This window comes from Prionailurus bengalensis, chromosome C1 (assembly GCF_016509475.1).
Source record: "Prionailurus bengalensis isolate Pbe53 chromosome C1, Fcat_Pben_1.1_paternal_pri, whole genome shotgun sequence".
In the NCBI taxonomy this organism is placed as follows: domain Eukaryota; kingdom Metazoa; phylum Chordata; class Mammalia; order Carnivora; family Felidae; genus Prionailurus; species Prionailurus bengalensis.
The window spans coordinates 118,660,317-118,676,676 of record NC_057345.1 but is presented as its reverse complement, the minus strand read 5'-3'; the positions used below and the strand labels follow the sequence as shown (position 1 = coordinate 118,676,676).

Sequence of the window (16,360 nt, the reverse complement as noted above, 5' to 3'; positions counted from 1 at the left end):
TGGGAAAATTTCAGGTTTACTTCATGGCCTAGTATCACACTGGAACACCCGTTCCCAAAGACGGTGGCTCCTCCCTCTACTAAAAGAGACCTTAAAACTCTATAGACTGAGTCATCTAATACCTGAAAATTAAGACCTATGGGATTTTAATCCCATGCCTACTACTTTGAGGAGCTCCTACACTGGGTACATATTAACATTTTAAGCAATCTTTAAGCACATCTGCAATAGACGTATATCTTCACATATAAACTTAAAAAAATACTTTAATACGTCGTAATACACAGAACTAGAATTCAACATATCACGTTGCTAAAACATTCATATAAATTTCATATATGCGTGAATTCACTGCATTAGAAAAATTCACCTTTTATGATGTTGAAGAACAGCATCAGCAAAACCCAAAGGAAAACTATTTTAACAGTAGGAACACTAAAAATAACAACTTGAAGGCTTATAAACAAGTGGCAGGAAAAAGAATTCTTTACATTTGCTATTGATTTTGTCACAACAGGTACAATCTGAAATACAAGTTTAGACTAGCAGTGTATAAAAATACTTTCAAACAATACATCTGATAGGCATAGTACCATAAAAAAAAAACCCAAAACAAACAAAAAAACAACCCAGCTGTATAGTTATTTCACTTGAAGACCTACTATTCAACTGCCTGCTTCCAAGCTAGCTTTTAAAGCATCAGCCTGGAAAGCAAACTCTCTTGCACATGTGCACACCACACACACACACACACACACACACACACACAGCCGTATATTAAAATCACCTCCTCTATCTATGGTGCACACTGATGAGTAACTGACAGGCATTAATCTCAACGCATGAGATGATAATGGTGTTTGGAGCCTATTTTCAGTTTTAAGATTGGGATGGATGAACAAAGAGGCAAAAATAAGGTGGATTGTGTGTGTGTTTATGATTTCTGTTCCACATATGGGTGCTCTCTGGAAGAGGAGTTTAATCTGGCATATCAATATTTAACTTGGGAGGCGGGGGAACATACTTCCCAGGACTCTGGGTTATAACTACCCTGGCCTTCTTTCCAAACATCGGAGCAATTTTAGGAGCATCTGGGACTGATGTTTCTTCAGCTTCTTCACTATCTTCATGATGTAGATCATAGGAAATGTTCCCATATTCTCTTAGAAATGGGAAAATTTCAAGCAGAAACTGACAGAAGTCTCTGCGAATCCCAAACCACCAATGGTTGCCTCCCTTCCGCCTAAACGTCGTGGCCATTAAAGTTATTAATGAAAGCCAAAGGGGGACAAATATGGAGATGTAAGAGAATGTATTGTGGCCGTCCAATCTGTGAACGAGCAGAACCTCAAAAGTGAGCAGGGGCACGACAATCGTTATCCAGCTGATGGCCATGGTCACGTGTGTCCTTCGCTGTTCCGCAACGACATCCAAGGATCGAAGGAACAGGAGGGACCAGACGATGTAATAGAGGACGACTAGACAGAGGAACGACATGAGAATCCACAGGGGCACGAACACCACCAGCCACGGCCAGTGGATAATCCTGTCCAGCCTTAGGGCGATGAAGATGAACTGCAGGATGTTGACAGAGCACAAGATCTCCAGCTCTAGGGACCTATCGTGTCGGAAGCCCCAGACGCAGGCGGCCACGGACACTGGGGATACGAAAAAAAGTGGCATGAAGACCAGCAGCCAGAAGTGGGTCCCCCTCTCCACCCTGTCGCAGACCAGGACTTCGAACATGAGCAGCAGCAGGTGGATAGCCACGGCGATCAACATGGCTTTGAACTCCACGCAGGCCTCCCCCTCCGTGCGGTATCGAGGGTTGCGGGCCCAAACGCCTGCGCCCACTGAGGCGCCGGCGATGACCAGGAGCTTCCACAGCCATATGGGGGCGAAGACCGCCCAGTAGCTCCACTGGATGACGCCGTCCAGGCGGAGGGGCAGCAGCACGGAGAAGAGCAGCAGGCAGGCGTAGATGAGGAACTTACTCGGGTTGAAGTCCTGGAACAGGCCCCTAGGGTTCATGGCGAAGCCGCCGCCAGCCCACCGGGCCTGCTGCTCAGCCCGGCTGGGCGGGCGCCGCGTCTCCGCCGCTTCCCGGGCCCGCCGCCTCCCCTCCGGGCCTGTGGCGGCTCTAGGCTGGCAGCCTCCGGGAGACGCACCAGGAGGAGGTTCGGACCCCAGCGCCGAGTGGCCGGAACACGTGCACGCGCGGTCACGTGGCCCGGCCGGAAGCGCGACGGGGCCGAGCGTGCGCCTGCGCGCCCACGCTCTATCGGCGACCCTCGGCCGCGGGCGGCGCGGCGTCTAGGAGTGGGGCGCTGCCTCCGCCCCGCCGCCCGCCTTTACTCCGTACCCATCCGGAAAAAAGCTACCGCGTATGGCGCCAGGAGAGACGGAACCTGACGCGCCGGTGACTCCTCGGCCAGCCCGTTGTCAGACTTCGGGCGGACGCTTCCTGGCGGCGCAGGGGGGAGGCGGGAGTGAGCTCACATCCTCCCGGCCCGCTCGGGGGCAGGGCCCAGGCGGGGGCGGGGCCGTGGGCGGGGCTCGCCTGGTGTCCTCCCCTCGCTGGCAACCCGCCCCGGGACTGGGGCACCGCGGCAGGGTCCGCCCCTGGCGGCGCTGAGGGTCCACGTTGTGGGCACGAGCGAAGGCGGGTGACCTGGAGGCTGTGGGAGTTTGTGAGCGAGGTGGTGCCGGGAACCGTGAATGCACAGGGGGGCGTGTATGTGTGGAAACGCGCGCGCGCGCGTGTGTGTGTACGTACAGTGAGGCCGGCGGTGGGCTGGTCCCTGTGCCCAGGAGGGAGCCCCGCGTGGGGTGGAGTGTGGGGTTTTGCCTGGAATAGATGACTTCCAGGACCGTCTGCCTGGTGGGGCAATGACAGTTCTGAGGCTGCCTGTGAAATGGCTGAGGCACAGTGCCTAGGGGGCGGTGGTGATCTCATACCTCCCCATTCTCCTCGGAGGTGGAGGGCCAATGCTGGGGAGGGTGTTAGACCCACCAACGGCCCCCAGGCAAAGTCCCCAGGAGAAAGTGCTTCCCGCCCCAGGTCACCTGGCAGGTTCAGAGCAGAATGGAACTCAGATTCAGCGCTCTCCACTTTTAAGTCCAGAATCCTCAGTTTTACTTCTTTGGGCCTGCCTAACTCTGATTCTCACAGAGCCATGTTGTGAAAAGGGCACTGGACCAGAGATCAAGAAATTTGAGTTCTAGTCTAGGGTCTGCACGCCCCCCTCCCCCCCAGCTGAGAGACCTGAGCAATTCACCCCGGTCTGTCTCAGCCTCAGTTCCTTGGGCTGTTGAGTGGTTTCCAAGGGCCAGCCGGGTTGCAGCGGCCCTGTGATTTGGAGCACTCCCCTCTCTTGCCAGCCGGGCAGGCCCTAAAGCACTCCTCCCTCTCTTCTCCACTCATCCCGTGCTCAGCAGAGCCCGGTTGCTTATCTTTTCTGCCTTGCAGCCCCCGACCCGTCCCATGCAGTGCGTCCCCTGCGGCAGGAATGGAATGCTGACTCCAGTAGTGGGCTCCGAGGGAAAGGTCATCAGAGGAATTGTCTGGTGGCAAGGTCTTTCCCTGGCGTAACAAGGAGGGGCTTCCTGAGAGAGGTAGGGGCCATGGTCCAGATCCAGGAGCTGGCTTTTCCAGGTCAGCATTCACAGGATGCTCAAGTGTGGTGTGATGTGGACAATCCTGGGCCTCAAAGATCTCAACTTCACCAGCTCCCCCCTCAGCTGGGGGCCATTAGGTGGTCCTGGGGGAGGGACTCCCCACCAAGTAAGCCTGCTAGGCCTTCTACATGTGTCTTCAGGACCCCTTATTTCTAAAGAATCCCTCAGGAGTCATTGGGGTGGGGGGGGATGTTCCTTAAGTGGGGCTCTAGCGTTTCTCCAGTCCACAGTTGGCTCTAATCTGTTTTTCATGTTGGTTTTTCTTTTGCTGTTTCCCTTCAAGAAGGGATTTGTTGGTTAAAAATTTAGAATTCAAAACACCCGTCCAACTATGAAATTGACTAATAAAAACATGAAGGGTTGTTCTGAGGATCAGATGAATCAATGCATGGAAAGCACTTTGCATTTAAAGACATGTGAGCTATGAATATTACCACACTGGAGAATGGAAAGCCTGAGGAGGGGAGGGCTTGCCAGCTGCTCCTGAGCAAGGTGTGGCAGGGCCCTGTCCTCTGGTCCCTGTCAGAGGCGTCAGAAGTCCTCCGCAGCCTCCTCCCTGGAGCCAGAGGACCTCAGGGCCTCCGCTGCCAGCTTTGTGGTGAAGACAGGAGTTTGGAGTGGGTTTTCCCACGTCTGGAGCTCATGTAAGACAAGCGCCTGGTTCCCATCTGGGAAGGGAGTTTCGAGGTGGCCTGTCACACGGTGCGATGTGCCCCTGCTGCCCCGATGGATGTCAGAGCCTGCTTCCAGCTTTGTGCCAAAGCCGCGGGTGGAGGGCTGCTGTCTGCCATCCCTTCAGCTGGCTCTCCAGGGCCCACAGGCCGGGACTCCCAGATCTGTGCCCAAACACCCCTCCTTTGTTGTTTTCCCCGAAGTGGTCAGTCTCTTAGGGCCTTGCTGTGGTCTTAATGTGTCAGGTGCTGATGACTTAGCCACCTGGGAGGCTGGTACACATACAGAGGGCATGTGGGTGCTTTAGTCCACCAGCTCAGGCCTGCCTATCCCGAGTCAGGGTGAGTGGGGTCCTGAGATGTGTCCCCACCCCACAGCCTCTCCCCTGCTTAGCCTTCTCAGTCCAACTTCCCTTTTTCACCTACAGGCCTTCCTGAGCTTGCCCTGACCCACCTGCTGGCCATCCCCTTTCCTGTGGTCTGCCAAATCTGCTGCCCTTCCAGAATGTGCCACGCATGATCTCTTCATTCTGTGGCCTTGCTGTTCTCAGAGTGGCCCTTACCTGACCTCTTTCCCTCCTGGACCACCAAGATCCAGGATGGCTTCAGGCCTTGGGAAACCCAGATCTCTAGGGGACTGGTGACCCTTCTCTGACCTCCCATGGCCTCAGGGAATTTGGTCCTCTCACAGGACTCATTTCACTGGCTTGAGTCTGGCCCTGGCTCTCCTCATGAGATTTGAGCTGCAGACACCCTGCCAGTGCTTGTGTCCTAGCACGTGCTTGAGAAGTGCTGGTCGAGTGTGTGAGTGAACACTTTGGCTGGAACACTCCTGCCCAGACCCAGTGGTTCCCTTCCCCCGTCTCCTCTGAGCAGTGTGGAGCCAGCATCTGGAGCCCGCCCTCACTGCCAGCACCCCAGGCCCTGTGCCGTCCACTGCTGGGCCTGGGTGGTCTGTCCTCAGCTCACGTAGGAGTCATTAGTTTCCAAGGCTGCTGCAACAAATTGCCCCAAACTTAGCGGCTTAAAACAATGGCCACTTACTGCCTCACGGTTTCTGTAAGGGGTCTGGGCACAGGGCGGCTCGGGTGGCTCAGCCGGTCTCTGTTGGGGTCTCACGGGTGTCGGCAGGGCTGCTTCCCTTCCGGAGGCCCTGGCAGTCAATCTATTTCCAAGTTCGTTAAGCTTGTTGGCAGAATTTGTTCCCTTGGAGTTGTGGGACTCCCGTGTCCTTGCTAGCTGCCAGCCGGGGTCATTCTCAGCCACCTTCACTTCCTGGCTTGTGCCCTCCCCTCCTCCCCGTCCTCAGAGCCACTGATGGCGGATGGAGTTCTCGAGCTTTCCAGTCCCCGACGGACACTTCTGCTGCATTTCTCTTCTGCCGCCCTTTTCTGTTTTTAAGGGCTCATGTGATTACATTGGACCCAGCCAGATAATCCAGGATAATCTCTCTATTTTAAGGTCAACCTATTGGTAAACTTCATTCCATCTGCAAAGTCCCTTCACAACAGCACCTCGATTAGCATTTGAATGAGCAGAGAACCCATGGGAATACTGGGGCATCTTTATTTTTTTTGTAATTTTTTAAAAAAATAGGCCCCATGCCCAATGTAGGGCTTGAACTCATGACCCTGAGATCAAGAGTCACATGTTCTACTGACAGAGCCAGCCGGGGGCATCTTTAGTTCTGCTCAGTCCCAGCAATCAGGCCCAGTGTGGCTCTTCCTCCTCGGAGCTCCACGAGGGCCACTGCTCTGGGAGAGCCGGGGTTTCCACAGGGAGCACTTAGCCAAGTGCCCTCCTCACACAGACAAGGATGACAGTGCTGGGTTCCCAGGTTGCCCTTGGAGACACCTGGGCGTGCTCCCTGTCAGACTGGGCCAGTTCCCCTGAGCAGCTGGCACCCACGAGGGAGTCAGGATTGGGCTGTGGTCCCCTGGCCCTTTGCTGAATGTCCTCTGAGTGGGTAGCTTAGGGCAGGGGAATGACAGCCTGGGGACATTTCACTTTCAGACCTATTTGTGGATTTGTTCACATCAGCTTTTTCACAGGAAAGCCCTGGCACATCTGGCCAGTTTGTGTCCACCTCAGTGCCCACCATCCCCCCTTGGCACTCAGTCCCTAAATGCAACAGGCTTTCACCTCTGCCCCCCTCCCTCTGCCTTTCCCACTGCCAGCCACCCTTCCCTCCCCCCCCCCCGCCCCACCTCCTCAGGGTGCTATGTGCCAGGGACACAGACTCCAGAATCCCTCAGGCCAAGGCCTCCAAGCTCTGCGACCTTGACCACGAATGGAGCCTCTGGCCCCCATCTTTGCAATGGTGATAACCTGGCAAAGTCCTGCGGAGAAAATGAAACACTGTACAAAAACCCAGAACAGGCTCAATCCTCCCCCCCCCCCCCCCCCCACTGCTGGCCATTGTTTCTGCCTTGGCAGCAGGTGGAGTGACCCCGCTTTGGCCTGTTTTCCCCGCTGTGCGGTCAAACACCAGGGGATCGTGACCCTCTGCTCATCTGGCTGCCCCAGGTGCACCGTGACTCTCCCAAGGGCAGGGCCTCGTCTTTCATCTCGGGATCTGCAGCGGCCAGCACAGGCCTGCACTTAGTAAATGTATCTGGGAAAAGCACAGGCAGGCGGGAAGGTCGGGGCTGATGTGGCATCTTTTTCCCTTGCTGAGTGCAGAGCGAGGCCAGCCCTGTGAGACAAAGCAGCTTATCTAAGGCCACTGGGTGTCGGGCTTGCAAGGAGCTGTCTCTGGGCTCTCACGAGGACCTCCCGGCGCATGCCAGCCCCTCATGCTTGCACTGCACTCGATATTTCAAAGCACTGTGTCATCTGAAGCTAACTTCGAGGGGCTGTGGCAGCAGGGGCACTAACGTCATTTCCCTGGTGGGGGAAACTGAGGCCCAACACCGTGACCATAATTCTCTGCTAAGCCCTGTATCCCGGCCCTGTTCATCAGCCCGGTCTGATGAGGATGGCCCCACTGAAGAGCCACACTCTGGTGGGGACCCCTCGAGACTTAGCAGCTATTCCTTAATTCCTGTATTCATTTCACAAAATGTTTCAGGTGCCTGCTCTGTGACCCAGTGGGATGCAGCAGTGAGCAGTTTCTACAGCTTCCCCCGCGCTGGCCTATCTCAGTGCAGGTATCATCTCCTCCACGGTGTCCTCCCTGATCACCCCACCTAAAGTTGCCCCTCCCTGCTTATATCACCCTGACTTATTTCTTCTCTGTTGCCTCTGTGGTCACTAAACACATGGTTACTTTAGGAACATCTGGGAAATGTGAGTCATTTAAAGAAAAAGCTCCGGGGCGCCTGGGTGGCGCAGTCGGTTAAGCGTCTGACTTCAGCCAGGTCACGATCTCGCGGTCCGTGAGTTCGAGCCCCACGTCAGGCTCTGGGCTGATGGCTCAGAGCCTGGAGCCTGTTTCCGATTCTGTGCCTCCCTCTCTCTCTGCCCCTCCCCCGTTCATGCTCTGTCTCTCTCTGTCCCAAAAATAAATAAATGTTGAAAAAAAAATTAAAAAAAAAAAAAGAAAAAGCTCCAGTGTTACAAGCTACAGAAAAATCCCTGTTAACATTTTAGTCTATTTCCTTCCAGTTGGCCATCTCTCCAAAGACCAATCGATGCCCACGTGCATTTCATTCTGCGTTTTGCTTAACACGAATCCTAAGACGGGCTTATTTTCACATGCTAGCATCTGCGGATCTTGCCCCGCACAACCGATGTTTTACCGGCACTGTCAGCCTGTTGCAATTCCCCTCTTCCAAAGTGGGTTGTTACTGCTTCTGACAGTGGGGACACTGCCAGCTTGAGAAGACTTTACATTAAACGTAAATTTAGTTTCAGCGTTTGCTTGAGGTGTTTTCAAACCATGTCTGTAGTGCAAATTCCGACTCTGACCTGTGTGAGTACAGGCTTCTTTGTATCCTCAACGGTGATTTTATTCCCTCCCTGCACCCAGGGCAAGGCTGGGACATACCTTCTGCCCAACAGTGCTGTTTTTCATCACCTTTACATTTAGGGAATAGCCTTTCGGGGTCCTAGCTTTACTTAGATGCCTCTTGTTAGGTAACCCATCCTGGGTATTTTTTCTTCCTTCCTGATACATGAAATAGTGGCATTTCTTATAATCAGTAGTGTCTTAAGTGTGATGAAATACCATCAGTAGAAACATTTCTCAGACCACCATAAACACGTTGTGAGCGTCTTTTTAATGGCTCTGCAATGTTACATCACAGCGTAGCTCACTCGCCCTTCCCTTTGCTGTTCCTTATTGTGGATTGGGATTATTTCTGTTCTTTTCCGAGATCAGGAGCTCTGTGAGCTTTCCTACTACAAACGGCTGCTTTCTCATTCAGATGATTTCTTTAGGATAATTCCTGGAAGTCAAATAGCCAAGTGGAAGGAATGTATATTCTCACACATAAAGCCGAGTGTATTTGGAGGCTGATTTTTTTTTTCCTTTTGTCTGCATTGTCTTTGCAGAAACGGGGTCATTGCTGTCACAAGTTAGGGGTGTGAATCCACTTCTTCGGATCGTGGCTGGTCCAGGAAGGGTAAAGAATGAACTAATGTTAACGAGGTAAAGAGGCTGAAATTAGAAGCTTACTTGGGTATAGACTGCATAGAATTAAAAGCCAACTAAAGACCAGGGCTGGTTTTGAAGTGTGAATGTGCCCATGTGGGGTCAGTGGTCTCTTTGGGGTCGATCACAGTAACCTCCAAATGTTATGAATCGATAAGCTGAGCACTGGGATAATTATTATTAATTCAAACTAACTTCGTGTGTGTGTGTGTGTGTGTGTGTGTGTGTGTGTGTGTGGCTAGGGATGGGAAACTTCCTGAATTATGGGATATTGTTGAACAAATGGTGGGTAATTCATGTATCAATTGTTTGCATTTAAATTAGTGCCACTTAAATATTTTAAGCAGTTTGCACGTGTGATTTAGCCTTTCTTCTCCAGTCTCGTTTGCGCTATTAATGTACTCAGCAGAAAATATTTTTGTTTTACAAAGGGGATCCTCAGTCCTGCTCTGACCTGGTTTTGTTGTAAATTCGGAGATAGTGTGCTGTGGATGAAAGATGCGTTTACTGGGACAGGAATGGACATTTGTGAAGTTTCAATCCTAATTTCACTGTGGATTGCCTTTCATTCTTTCACTGGTGCAGAGTAGCAAACACATGCTTCTGTATGTCATTCAGGGCCAGGCCCTGGAGTTACCCTGTGAACAGTGTGGGGCTCTCGCCTTGCAGGAGCGGTCGGTCTAGCAGTACAGGAGACAGATAGCACAACATGGGGACACAAGACACCACAGGAGTGTGGTGCTCCCTGCGTGAAACCTTCAGTGGCTTCTTGTTTCTCGGGAAAAATCCACATGCTTTACCACACCCTTCAAGGCTCTGGTTGACCGGCCTCATCTTATCTCTCTGGCCTCATCTTACCCCTTGTTGGGCTCCGCACCAGCTTCCTTCTGTTCCTCGCTCTCCCAGACCATTGCTGCCACAGGAGAAGTCATCAATTTGTGGGTGGGGCAGACACCTTCATGGAAAGATGTCACTCAGAGAGCCTGGGCCCACCCATACACCAACCACCTGCTCCTCTCTCGGCGACTGCTAGGTCCTGGCATGTGCTAGGCCCTGCGGCCCCTGTCCCCAAGGACCGATTACTCTTCTATACAAAGGGCACAAACATGGAACACTGAACAACCCTGAAAGAGCCAGAGGGAACCAGAGGTCACTGGGCTGAAAGCGATTGAGAGTTAGCCAGAAACTAGAAGAAGCAGTGGATATAAGCTGTAGGGTGAAGGTTGGGGGTCAGCTAGGTGATCTGGGGAGAAGGCTGTACTATTGGCTGTAACAGAACTCTAAACTGGACCAACACGGAGGCGGCCCACACTATGTTTCAGCGTAAGCCAGAGAAAGACCACCTGGATTCAAACCCCACCTCTGTCTTTTAACCCGCTGTGTGTGAGGCCCAATGACTCAGCCTCCCTGAGACTAGGTTTTCTCATGTGCAAAGTGGGGATAATAACACCTGCTTCACAGGACGGAGGTGAGATGGTAGAGATACGGGGCCTGGTACGTTTTGTAAATGATCGGCCTGTGGGCACTGTCCCCTGCCGTCTCCCCCCAGCCTCCCCACCCTCATGTTGCTGCCGGAGAGAAGGATGCTTGACAGAGCATGGGGCCACCCTCAGATCTTAGAGTCAGGCAGGGTATAACTAAAGGGGAACTGGGGTGCCTGGCTGGCTCAGTCAGAGAAGCCTGCGACTCTTGATCTCAGGGTGATGAGTTCAAGCCTGACGTTGGGTGTGGAGATTACTTAAATAGATAAAACTTAAAAAAATAAATAAAAAATAAGGGCGAACTTATAGAATTCAAATAAACAACCCAGGTGACTGGCACCTGAGTCACTTCACCCTGGGCCCAGTTCTGCTTTATAGATTAAGGGGGCTGGTGGGTCAGGGGTCTCCAAATGCAGCAGTGCTGGGGAAATGCAGGCAGGTCCCCAGGCCTCCACCCAGACCCACCAAATCAGAGTCCTTGAGGGTGGGCCCCGGAACCAAATTGTTTAAAAGCTCCCCAGGGGGCGCCTGGGTGGCGCAGTCGGTTGAGCGTCCGACTTCAGCCAGGTCACGATCTCGTGGTCCGTGAGTTCGAGCCCCGCGTCAGGCTCTGGGCTGATGGCTCAGAGCCTGGAGCCTGTTTCCGATTCTGTGCCTCCCTCTCTCTCTGCCCCTCCCCCGTTCATGCTCTGTCTCTCTCTGTCCCAAAAATAAATAAACGTTCAAAAAAAAAAATTTAAAAGCTCCCCAGATAATTCCAGGGTGCAGCTAGGTCTCAGAACTATCAGCCAGGTGCCCCCTGAAAAGCCTTTTCAGCCGTTAGAGTCTGGGTTTCTATTCGCGTCAAATGCCCTGTGCCGCCGTGGGGGTCTTCTGTCTGGCCCCGAGCTCATCTGCTGTCCTCAGAGATAGGGCAGTTCCTCTGGTGCGGCTCACTCCACAAAACCACGATTCAGGACCACTGAGTGTGGAAATAAATCTTGAGGGGCGCCTGGGTGGCCTAGTCAGACGAGCATCCAACTTTGACTCAGGTCATGATCTCAGGGTTCATGAGTTTGAGCCCCGCATTGAGCTCGCTGCTGTTAACAGAGAACCCGCTTTGGATCCTCTGTCTCCCTCTCTCTCTGCCTGTCCCCAACCCCCCCCCCCCGCCCCATCCCTCCCTCTCTCTAAACTAAATAAACATTGAACAAAAATAAATCTTGAGCACTTTCCGGTGCCTTGCTCTGAACATCATCTGCAAGGGGAGGAAACAGCTAACCTCTGAGGCCTGGGATGCTTTCTTGCCACATATCAGCTGCATATAAAGGGGAAATACATCTCTGAGGCTGGAGATACATTACAGAGGAAAAGCTAGACCAGCAACCTTTTCTTCTGATGGAGCGGCAGCTCCCTACCCAAGAAAGAAAATGAAATTCTGCACAGTTCCTGCTGGTCTTAGATTGTCCTCCTGCAAGAACATAAAAATTATTTACCATCACTGAGGTTCTTTCCAAATTGCCCAAAACGGCTATAAACTTCCCGGCTTTATCTAGGGAGCCTTTGAGGTGGTGAGTTACTGTTCACGTAGTGAATTCTTACTGCAAATCCAGCATTAACAGATTTCCCCCATGAAGGCAGGTAATTTGTTGGACTCTGAGTGCTTTTACGGAGCTGGGGTTGAGGGGGGCTTGAAGAAAGAGGTTTTACTTTACAGTTTCTAAGTGAGTGATTAAAAAAACTAGGTAAAAAAGGTTTCAGACTATTAGTACCACAGCAGCAGATGTATCAGCAAAAGCCAAAAGGGATTGTCATAAATTATTTGGGGGGTGGGGTGGGGTGTGTGGGGAGCAGAGATACAAAGAACTTCTAGGATTTTTTTTAATTGATAAAAAACCGAGAACACATTTAGAGGTATATAGAGGGTCCAATTTTCCCTTTCCGGCAAAAAGGGCCTTCCAAAGGAGGAGGCAAGAGAATGATTTTCACTGATAAATAGAATAATGTCGATAAGGGTATGATAAAAGAGCTACTGTTTATGTGGCAAGGTATATGGGTGGACAGGTTGCCCATATTACAGGGAGGAGACTCAGGCCAGTGGAGACCAAGGGCACGGGATTTGAACCCAGGTCCCTGTTCTTGCAGCATAGAAATCTGGATGTAATTATCAGTTTGTTTCTTTCCTTCATCTCCCACCTGAACATGGGGACTGAAGGGGATATTGGGGAGAGAACAAGGGCATTAGATCCCGGGTGGGTCTGGTTCCCTGTAGACATACCTCAAGTCTGTCATCTTTTTTCTTTTTAATTTCTTTTTAATTTTTTTTTATTTTAGAGAGAGAGAGTGGGAGAGAGAGGCAGGGGGAGAAGGAGAGAGAGAATCCCAAGCAGGCTCCGCGCTCAGCATGGAGCCCAACATGGGGCTTGATCTCATGATCATGAGATCATGATGAGAGCAGAAATCAAGAGTTGGATGCCCAACTCATTGAGCCACCCAGGGGCCCCTCAAGTCTAACTTCTAAGCACACATGGTAAGTGGTGGCCTCAGGCTTCATTTCCTTCCCCTGGAAGCAAATGCCCCAGCAGAACTGGCAAAGGGCATAGCCTCAGGCTTTTCTTCTTCCAGCGTATACTTTCTTCTTCCTTGGTACACTGTTGCGTGGCCCGGGTTTTCCTGTCCTGCATTCTGTCCGCCCGCCCAGCGCCCTTGGGTATAGATTCCCGCCTCTGTGTGCTGCACAAGGTTGTGATCTAAAGCCTGGGTTTTGTGCAAGGCAGCCCTGGATCCCACCTTTATGGCTTCCCTGATATAAGATCTTGGACAAACAGCTCAGTCATTGCACCCATCTTTTCCTGTAAAAGGGGGTGTTGATGGAGCCCACCCTGGAGGGCTGCTGTGGGGTCGGCTGGCTGCAGGCTGGCCTGTGCCAGATCAGTACTGGTGAGCGGGAAGCCTTCCGTGACGATCAGCCACCCTCCTGTTTAGAAAGGTGGTTATTTTTATAGTAGTCTTGCTATCTTCAGTCTTTACCCACTGATTCCCTTTGACAGCATTCTGGGGAATGCTGGCTGTCAGCTGCAATGCTTCCTCACCAACCTGATCCCTTTTCTGTTGGATTCGAAGGAGCTCTTCCGGAAGCTGTATTCTAACATCCGTCAAAATCAGCGTTTTGTGTGTAGCTTTGGAGAAGGGGAGATGATTTTATTGTCTCTTTGGTGGGAACATTTACTTGAAACGTGGTCTGTGCTGAAAACCAGCCCCCGTTGCGTGAGATAGGCACTCCCTGCACGGTCCACAAGGGGGAGCGGTAGTGGGGCTAACACATGGCTTGTCTATGGCCTGGACCCCATCTCTAGATGGCATATGAGAGAGCAGAGGCATTGGTCAGGGTAGGGACCCAAGGGGCCCATGTCCTTACCCCCCTAAGACTGGATTCGAGCTTTTATTTCAGTCCCTCATTTGGACACATCTGGATTCTTCTCGTAAGATAAACAATATCAAACGCTTATATGCACACACTATGGGCCAGGCTCTGTTGCAGGCTGTCTGTACATCTTTGTGCACACGAAACCCCTCATGCTTGCAATGGGTAGTGATTTGCTCAAGCTCAGATAGCTAGAAAGAGGCAGAGCTAGAGTGCACAGGTGGTCTGACTCCAGAGTCCAGCTCTGAACCCTCAGTACGTGGCCTCTCATCGCCGACGGAGGAGAGAGTAGTTTTTATTGAGCACATACTATGTTCCAAGCATGGTGTAGGAATAACTAAAATCCCAGACACCTCCTTTCTCCCAAGGAATATTAGAGAGAGAGAGGGAGGGAGGGAGAAGGAAGGGCAGCAGACAGCTTTGCCCGCCTTTGCCTGGTTCTGCCAGGCTGGGGCTGAAAGAACAGGTTGCTGCTGAGCCCAGGCCGAGCTGGGTCATCCCAGGAGGAGGGCAAGGCAGGCAGCTTCAGGCTCTCTCAGCCCAGGTGCAGCTGTCCCCCGCCCCACCAGGGGAGACAACCCAGAACACATCCGCTCATTAGTGGCCACCGGGGTGGCTGGCCCAGCGCCTGTCCCGCAGGGCCTCCCTGAGCTTGGAAGCCCGCCAGCCCGGGCACCTTGGGCACAGCCCCCAGAGCTGCTTTTCCAGGCTTGCTCCACAGGCGGGCACAGCCCAGGTGTCTGCCGGCTTTAGGCTTCAGGGTCATGGCCTCCACATCTAAGCCCTTGTGGGACACCCAGGAGCTCCGGCTCGGCAGTGTGGGTTGTGGAATCCAAAAACCAATTAATGTGGGGCTTGGGGGGAAATCTGTCTGACCGGTGGTTTGGCCAGGTCTTCAATCACTTAAGACAGAAGAGCCAGGTTGTGTGCTGTAGCTGTAGTTCCGGGAGGGCTGCCGCCAAGTAGGACAGGACCCCCCGCGAGGCTTCTTGCCCCGCTGAGCCACGTCCTCCCTTCTGAGTGCAGTGGGGGAGTATCCAGGGTGAGGGTTTCCTCGGGCAGCTGTGTCCCCACAAGTTCCTCCAGACCCCCTTTTCCTGCACACCAAGCAACAGCCCCCATTGAGCCCACAGGCAGTTCTAAGGATGCCGCCTCACGTGGTCCACTCAAGGGCTGCGGTGTCAGGCAGGGTCAGAGCCAAGCACCTGGAAGAGCCTTGGGGGGCAGAGGCCTCATTACAGACAAAGAGTCTGGGATACACGGGATCCCCAGGGCTGATTTGGAACCACGGAGGCTGGGGCACAAAGCATATTTCCACTGTGATCATTCTGGAGAAAAGGCAGTGAGCACGAACTGTAACCATCTGGGGACTTCTTCTGCCTATTAGGAGTTGTTTTCCTTTGAGTGGGGTTGGCCACCCATGTGAGACAGAAGTCCTGCATCAGTCACTGGGCTAATTAATGGTCCTGGTTTCCCTGGTGACTTCTGTGTCGTTACCCAGATTCAACAGGGGCATGTGCTCCCCCATGCTGCCTGGTGGTGCTCTGGGTGCTTTTGCTGCAGCCAGTCAGCTTATTGGGAGCCAGAGCTGTGTGCAGGTCTCAGGTGGGTCTCAGAGAAAGAGGCAAACCCGTTGGTTTCCCAGGGCATGAGCACGTGTGTGCATGGGTGCACACAGAACACACACACACACACACACACACACACACACACTCACTTCCCTAAGGAACACTGACCCCAGTCCCCAGCGACCAGAGCAAGGGCTGAGGGAAGTTGAGCTAAGGGTCGCCCAGCAGGGGAGGAGGGCCCTTGGGAGGAGGAGAAGGGAGTCACGGAAGGTGAGGACAGAGCCATCTCTGCCTCCCAGAGCCATCTCTGCAGGCTGAGTTTCAAGGGTCTCTCACGCTGGCCCCTCAACCTCCTAGGAAGAGCTTTGTACGTGGAAGTTGTCACTAGGGTTTCCCTTCTCACAAACACGGCCGACGCACGCTCAGAAGCTTCCCTGTTTCCAGGCCCAGCAGGTGTTCTCCTCATCAGTCCAGGCTTTCTGCTCCCGACAGAGTTTTCTGCATACATCCCCGGTTCCTCCATTCAACAGTCATATTTATCTTTGCCAAGTCACTTCTTGGGCTTCCCCACCTCCGGGCCTTTGTTTCTCTCAGTACCCCCTGCCTTGAATGCCATCTCTGACCCCTCTCCTTTGGGTTTGCTAGAATTCTCTTCATTTTTCAAGCCCAACTCAAGCTCCACCTTGCTCTGGACACAGCTGGCTGCCTACTTCACTCTACTGTGGTGACTCTTCACTCTGAAATCCTCTCTTCTTCTGAGGCCTCAGTTTCCTTAGCTGTAAATTGGGACACTACCATGTCACGGATTTGTTGTGAACATTATTTGAGATGGCCTTCATGACAGTGACCAGCTCACAGGGGTACTCAGTAAATGCCTCAGTCTTTTCCTGCTCTATGCCAGGCCCCAGGATACAGACAGAGAGGCGTGGGGTAGCAAGGGAAGCCCCCTGCTTGGTTGAGTTTGG

At 52.7% G+C, this 16,360-nt stretch overlaps 1 protein-coding gene and 1 long non-coding RNA gene across 2 annotated transcripts; one reads left to right on the top strand and one right to left on the bottom strand.

Annotated features, from left to right (window-relative positions):
• Positions 1-248: 248 nt before the first annotated feature.
• On the bottom strand, positions 249-2,502 carry TMEM185B (transmembrane protein 185B). Its single transcript, XM_043576569.1, has one exon. It carries the CDS (start codon positions 2,029-2,031, stop codon positions 979-981), a length of 1,053 nt encoding a protein of 350 aa, XP_043432504.1. The 5' UTR covers positions 2,032-2,502; the 3' UTR covers positions 249-978.
• A 1,856-nt stretch (positions 2,503-4,358) lies between these two features.
• LOC122481254 lies at positions 4,359-9,292 on the top strand. The gene is made up of 2 exons (XR_006296798.1): positions 4,359-7,498; positions 8,844-9,292. It is a non-coding gene; the product is annotated as an uncharacterized LOC122481254 (long non-coding RNA).
• The last annotated feature ends 7,068 nt before the right edge of the window (positions 9,293-16,360 follow it).